Genomic DNA, 6,957 nt, shown 5'->3' with positions numbered 1-6,957 from the left:
TTCAGTTTAATATACCAATTTGAATATACCAATACTTTCTAAGGTATATTTTCATGTACATTTCTTATACCATATTTCCATATATCATATCTTTTTCATGTACTTTTCTTAATATTAATATATTCAAATAATTTCTTTTAGTCACAAAAAAATAATTGAATCATCATCAAGTGAAATTAAAAAAAAAAAAAAAAGAATAAAAAGGAGGAAACGAAAGAAAAAAAACTTTTTAAAACGGTAGATAGAATATGGTATTAGAAGTTGATTTTGTTATGTTTATTTGGAAAATTACATTCTTGTTATAAAACAATAAACTAAAGCAAGAATATATGTAGAACAAGAGAGAAGAGAGTTCTTATTTCTTATGAGGGATGAAATACAATGAAGAGAACCTCTCTATTTATAGGAGAGAATTGACTTGGTGCCAAAGTCACAAACCCTAACAAACCCTAAAATTCCTCCTAAAGATAGACATCACAATATTATAATAAGATTTATAAGACTCCCCCTTGATGTCTATTTCGATAGATAATATGCCTCATTAAAACCTTACTAGAAAAAACCCAGTGGGAAAAATTCTAGTGAAGGAAAAAGAGTACATATTTCTAATAATATACATTTTGGTTGCCTCATTAAAAACCTTACAAGAAAAACCCAGTGGGACAAAACCTTGTATGGGAAAAAGAGTACAACATGTATTAACTCCCCCTGATGAGAACTTCAGTCCAAATATTTGAGTCTTCGCATTCCAATCTTGTGCACCATCTTCTTGAAAGTTGCGGTTGGTAGAGACTTAGTGAACAAATCGGCCATATTATCACTTGAACGAATTTGTTGCACGCTGATATCACCATTCTTTTGGAGCTCGTGTGTGAAGAACAACTTTGGTGAAATGTGTTTTGTCCTATCTCCTTTTATGAATCCTCCCTTCAATTGAGCAATGCATGCTGCATTATCTTCATATAAGATTGTGGGTATTTTATCACATTTCAAACCACACTTTTCTCGAATGAGATGTATCATTGACCTCAGCCACACAACTTCACGGCTCGCTTCATGAATAGCTATTATCTCAGCATGATTTGATGAGGTAGCCACAATAGATTGCTTTGTAGATCGCCAAGCTATGGCAGCACCCCCACAAATAAATACATAGCCTGTTTGAGATCTAGCTTTGTGTGAGTCAGATAAATACCCTGCATCGGCATAACCAACAAGATCGGGACTGCAATTGCTAGAATAAAATAAGCCCATATCGATAGTCCCCTTTAGATACCTCAATATGTGTTTAATTCCGTTCCAGTGTCTCCTTGTAGGAGCACAACTATATCTTGCTAACACATTAACCGAAAATGCTATGTCGGCTCTTGTGTTATTGGCAAGATACATTAGTGCACCAATTACACTAAGATATGGTACTTCAGGACCAAGAATTTCCTCATTCTTTTCTTGAGGTCGGAACGGATCTTTATTCGCATCAAGTGATCGAACAACCATTAGAGTACTTAATGGATGTGCTTCATCCATATAAAACCGTTTCAACACTTTCTCTGTATAGGCAGATTGATGGATAAAAATGTCATTTGTCAAATGTTCAATTTGCAAACTAACGCATAATTTTGTCTTTCCAAGATCTTTCATCTCAAATTCCTTCTTTAAATAATCAATTGCCTTTTTGAGCTCTGCAAGAGTTCCAATAAGGTTTATGTCGTCAACATATACGGCAAGTACAACAAACTCCGATATTAATTTTTTTGTAAAAACACATGGGCAAATTGCATCATTTGTATAGCCTTCCTTCAACAAATATTCACTAAGGCGGTTATACCACATGCGCCCGGATTGCTTCAAACCATACAATGATCTTTGTAATCGATTGAATACATTTCCGAGACTTTGAACTACATGCTTGTGCATCTCAAATCCTTCAGGGATTTTCATGTATATTTCATTTTCAAGTGATCTAGATAGGCTGTAACCACATCCATCAAATGCATCTCAAGCCTCTCATGGACAGCGAAACTAATGAGATAACGTAACGTTATTGCATCCATAACAGGGGAGTATGTCTCTTCATAATCAACATCGAGCCTTTGTGAAAATCCTTGTGCAACAAGGCGTGCCTTATATCTTTGTATCTCATTTTTCTCATTTCTTTTTTCGCACAAAAACCCATTTATAACCAACGGGTTTAATGCCATTAGGTGTTTGGAAAACGAGTCCAAAACTTCCCGTTTGGTAAGCGAGTTTAACTCTGATTGAATTGCCTCTTGCCACTTTGGCCAATCACATCTTTCTTGGCATTCTTTAACAGATTGGGGTTCAAGATCCTCACTATCTTGCATAATTCTTGCTGCAACATTATAGGCAAAGACATAATCCACATTTATTTCCAATCGATTCAAATTAGTCCCAACATTAATTGGATTAATTGATATTTCCTCATTTTCTTGAGTCTCAGGCTCATTGATTTCTTCAAGAATATCAGTATTGTTCAATTCTTGAATTTCTTTATGAGGTTCTTTTGTAGTGTCATCTTGACCATTTATTTTTCTTTTTCTAGGATTTCGATCCTTAGAACCCAATGGTCTACCACGCTTCTGGCGTGCCTTGGACTCATTTGCTATGACACTAGTAGATGGTCCTACGGGGACATCAATCGAATTGGGACATTCTCTGCAGGGATATGTGATTTGGTAATCCTTTTCAAATCTATAAATGCGTCTGGCATTTGATTTGCTATTTTCTGCAAATGAATAATCTTTTGAACCTCTTGCTCACAAATAGAAGAACGTGGATCAAGATGAGACAATGATGAATTATTCCACAAAATTTCCCTTTTTATTTCATTATTCTCTCCCCTAATTTTGGGAAAATTGTCTCATCAAATTGACAATGCGCAAATCGAGCGTTGAACAAATCTCCGGTTAATGGTTCAAGGTAGCGAATAATGGAGGGCGATTCAAACCCAACATATATTCCTAATCTTCTTTGGGGACCCATCTTGGTGCGATGTGGTGGTGCTACAGGCACATATACGGCACATCCAAAAGTTCTTAGATGGGATATATTAGGTTCTTGACCCAAAACCAATTGCAACGGAGAAAATTTATGATAGTTTGTCGGTCTGAGACGAACAAGCGTTGCTGCATGCAAAATAGCGTGACCCCAAACAGTCATGGGCAACCTCGTTTTCATGAGTAATGGTCTTGCAATCAACTGCAGACGTTTAATTAATGACTCTGCAAGGCCATTTTGAGTGTGAACATGAGCTACAGGATGTTCAACTCTTATCCCAATTGATAAACAATAGTCATTAAATGTTTGGGATGAAAACTCTGCAGCATTATCAAGGCGAATAGACTTTATCGGATTATCAGGAAATTGTGCCCGTAATCGAATTATTTGTGCCAATAATTTCGCAAACGCCAGGTTGCGAGATGACAGTAGGCACACATGAGACCATCTAGAAGAAGCATCTATTAGGACCATAAAATATCTAAACGACCCACTAGGGGGTGAATTGGTCCACAAATATCCCCATGTATACGTTCCAAAATTCGGGGGATTCAAACTCAACCTTTGTAGGTGATGGCCTAATAATTAACTTGCCTTGATAACAAGAAGGGCAAGAAAATTCATTGTTTAAAAGAATCTTCAGGTTCTTTAATGGGTGCCCATTTGAATTTTCTATAATTCGTCTCATCATTATAGATCCAGGGTGTCCCATTCGATCATGCTAAAGTACAAACGTATTGGAGTCAGTAAACTTCTGGTTTACGACAGAATGTGTCTCAATTACACCAATTTTTGTCCAATATAAGCCAGAAGACAAAGAGGGAAACTTTTCTATAACAACTTTTTGTCCAGAGACATCCTTAGTGATACCAATATATTCAAGATTCATCTCATCCATTGTTTTGATATGGTATCCATTTTGACGGATATCTTTAAAACTTAATAAGTTCCATCGGGACTTAGGAGAGAACATAGCATCGCTTATAATGATTTTTGTTCCCTTAGGCAAAATTATGGTGGCTCTTCCGGAGCCTTCAATCAAACTAGTACTACCAGATATGGTATTAACATTTGCCTTACCCATAAGTAAATGAGAAAACTATTTCTTGTCTTTGAATATCGTGTGTGTAGTAGCAGAATCGATCAAACAAATGTCTTCATAATTGGATTTTAATCCAAACTTGCTTTGAGAATTATTCATATCTTCAAATCACATACACAAGTAGAATAAATATACACTAAATATTAGTAAAGTGGCTCGTGCCAAAGTACCTGCTTGTAAAGCTTAACCATCTATAATGTGAATAAGAATAGTCTAAATAATGTACAGGGAGCAGATAACAGCGGCAATCATAATTAACATGGCAATCATAATTAACGTGCAAATAGCCAAAAGTCAGTTGTATCAATGTACTTACACTTGAAAATTAATCATAAATGAGAGTTAATGGAACACATACACACCATATATAGTACTTACTCATATCTCCTTTAATTAGGAAAAATAAAGTCTTACAATTGTAAAGCAAATAGGATCTATAAAATTTACATATGCAGCATTCTTGAATCACGTGAGATTCTTCTCTTTTCCTTTTCTTTACACATTAGATTATTTTCCTTTGTTGTCTACTCTTAAAATAGGTGTAACAGTGACCTATACAATATTAGTACCACCAGCAATGGGAAAGAATAGCATGAAACAACATATATGTGATTTCTTTAATTGCCAACGACATTTGCTGGGTATTAGACTATTAACTTTAGACATGGTCTGTACAAAATATTAACCTTAGACATGGTTTACACGTAATAATTCAAATGGTCTCTTGGCAACAAAAATAAACGTCCTCTGCCTTGTTAATAAGCAAACTAACTTCAATATTAAACCATTATTTAATCAAGACAAACAGATTAAAATTTTATTAATAACTAACAATAACAATGGGACTAGATCTAGACTAATTAATACTAATTGAAAGACTAGTACTCATGTAAACAATTACTTTTACATGATCTTTTATTCACTAACTTCTATGACTAGCAAAAATTAAAACAAACAACTCAATCATCTCTAATCACAGAACCATCACCAATCAAGTGATATATCTTTCCTTCAGGGTGCTCAAAGAAATCTGCTACATTCAAGTGTGTGATGTCAATTTGATTTTCAGAGATAAAATTAGCTTCGGGATTTTTCTCTTTTCTTTTAATTGATGCGATAAAGCTCAACCAAGTGCTTCGCCGTACGAGAATGTGCGTGCGTTGTCCACTTCCACCACATCAATAGCATTTATTTTACGAGCCACGTGCTTCTGGCACTTCATGCCTATCATCCTTCTTTTTCCCCTTTTGGTGGTGATTTTTCTTTGAAGAGTGATTAACACCAGGAAAATAATTTCTTCTTTGACCATTATCACGACCACGGCCACAACTATTATCACGACCACGACTATTATCATGACCACGACTGGGGCCACGACCTTTTCCACGCCTAGAGTAGTGGGCATATACCTCATTCACTTCGGGGAGTGGTGCAGCGCCAGTAGGTCGATTCTCGTGATTTTTCATCAGCAAATCATTATTTTGTTCAGCCACAAGAAGATGAGCAATCAAATCACAATACTTTATGAAACCTTTCTCTCGATATTCTTTGTCATAGAGCACATTCGAGGCATGAAAAGTGGAGAACGTCTTTTCCAGCTTATCAGAATCACTAATTTTTTCTCCACATAGTGTCAATATAGAAGTAATTCTGAACATCTCAGAGTTATACTTCATAACTGATTTGAAATCTTGTAGCCTTAGATTGATCCATTCGTGTCGTGCTTTTGGGAGGAAGACCATCTTCAGGTGGTCATACCTTTCTTTCAAGTTTTTCCATAAAACGAGTGGATCCTTAATAGTAAGATATTCAATTTTCAGGTCCTCATCAAGATGATGACGCAGGAATATCATAGCATTGGCATTTTCTTGGTTGGATGCTTTATTATTTTCTTTAATGGTGTCTCCAAGACCCATAGCATCAAGATGGATTTCAGCATCTAGCACCCATGATAGGTAGTTCTTGCCCGAAATATCAAGGGCAACGAACTCGAGTTTTTAAGGTTAGCCATGAAATAGAGAGAATAAAAATAGTACCTTAGCCTTCAAAAATTTCTTGAGACGGTAGAGTCTCGTGCTGATAACGTGTTATAAAACAATAAATTAAAGCAAGAATATATGTAGAACAAGAGAGAAGAGAGTTCTTATTTCTTATGAGGGATGAAATGCAATGAAGAGAACCTCTCTATTTATAGGAGAAGAATTGACTTGGTGCCAAAGTTACAAACCCTAACAAACCCTAAAATTCCTCCTAAAGATAGACATCACACTATTATAATAAGATTTATAACAATTCTAATGATTTTGAAAGAAAGAGAAAGTAAAAAGTGGATATGCATTAATGTTAGTAACTCCTAAAATTAAGTATTATTGATATTTTAGGAATGTAAAAAGTTGTATATTTGTAATTAAGAAGTTAAAATTTTAAATAAGTTGTATTTATGTAATTTTTTGAAAGTAGTTGTAATCTTTTTAATTACCATTTGAAAAAGTTGTATTTGTGTGACTTTCACTTATATTAACGCACTTATTTATTTGGGCTAATATATCTTGAATTTAATATAGCCCAAATTAATTCATGAACTTAAATCCATTAAAATTTCAATACTCACAAATGCCCCCATACTTCAAAGCTTGTCCAACATTAAATTTCGGACGACTAGATTTGAACTACGAGTAAAGGCAATACCTATTACTTGAAGCAATTGAGCCTTGAAATATTTTATTTTCTTTGCCCTTGTGAAAATGTGGATTTTAATAACTTCAAAAATGAACACTTTAGATTGCCACAGTATGCAAGGCTTAAAAAGAGTGCTAATTGTATTTCACGTGGAAAAA

At 34.9% G+C, this 6,957-nt stretch overlaps 1 protein-coding gene across 1 annotated transcript; it reads right to left on the bottom strand.

The window, feature by feature from the left end:
* Window positions 1–5,313: 5,313 nt before the first annotated feature.
* Window positions 5,314–6,036, bottom strand: LOC132038553 (uncharacterized). The gene has a single exon (XM_059429205.1). The coding sequence runs from the start codon at window positions 6,034–6,036 to the stop codon at window positions 5,314–5,316; it is 723 nt and encodes a 240-aa protein (XP_059285188.1).
* Between the last annotated feature and the right edge of the window lie 921 nt (window positions 6,037–6,957).

Source organism: Lycium ferocissimum, chromosome 11 (assembly GCF_029784015.1).
Source record: "Lycium ferocissimum isolate CSIRO_LF1 chromosome 11, AGI_CSIRO_Lferr_CH_V1, whole genome shotgun sequence".
In the NCBI taxonomy this organism is placed as follows: Eukaryota; Viridiplantae; Streptophyta; class Magnoliopsida; order Solanales; family Solanaceae; genus Lycium; species Lycium ferocissimum.
The sequence above is the reverse complement of the archived record's forward strand: the minus strand, read 5'-3'. Positions and strand labels throughout refer to the sequence as shown.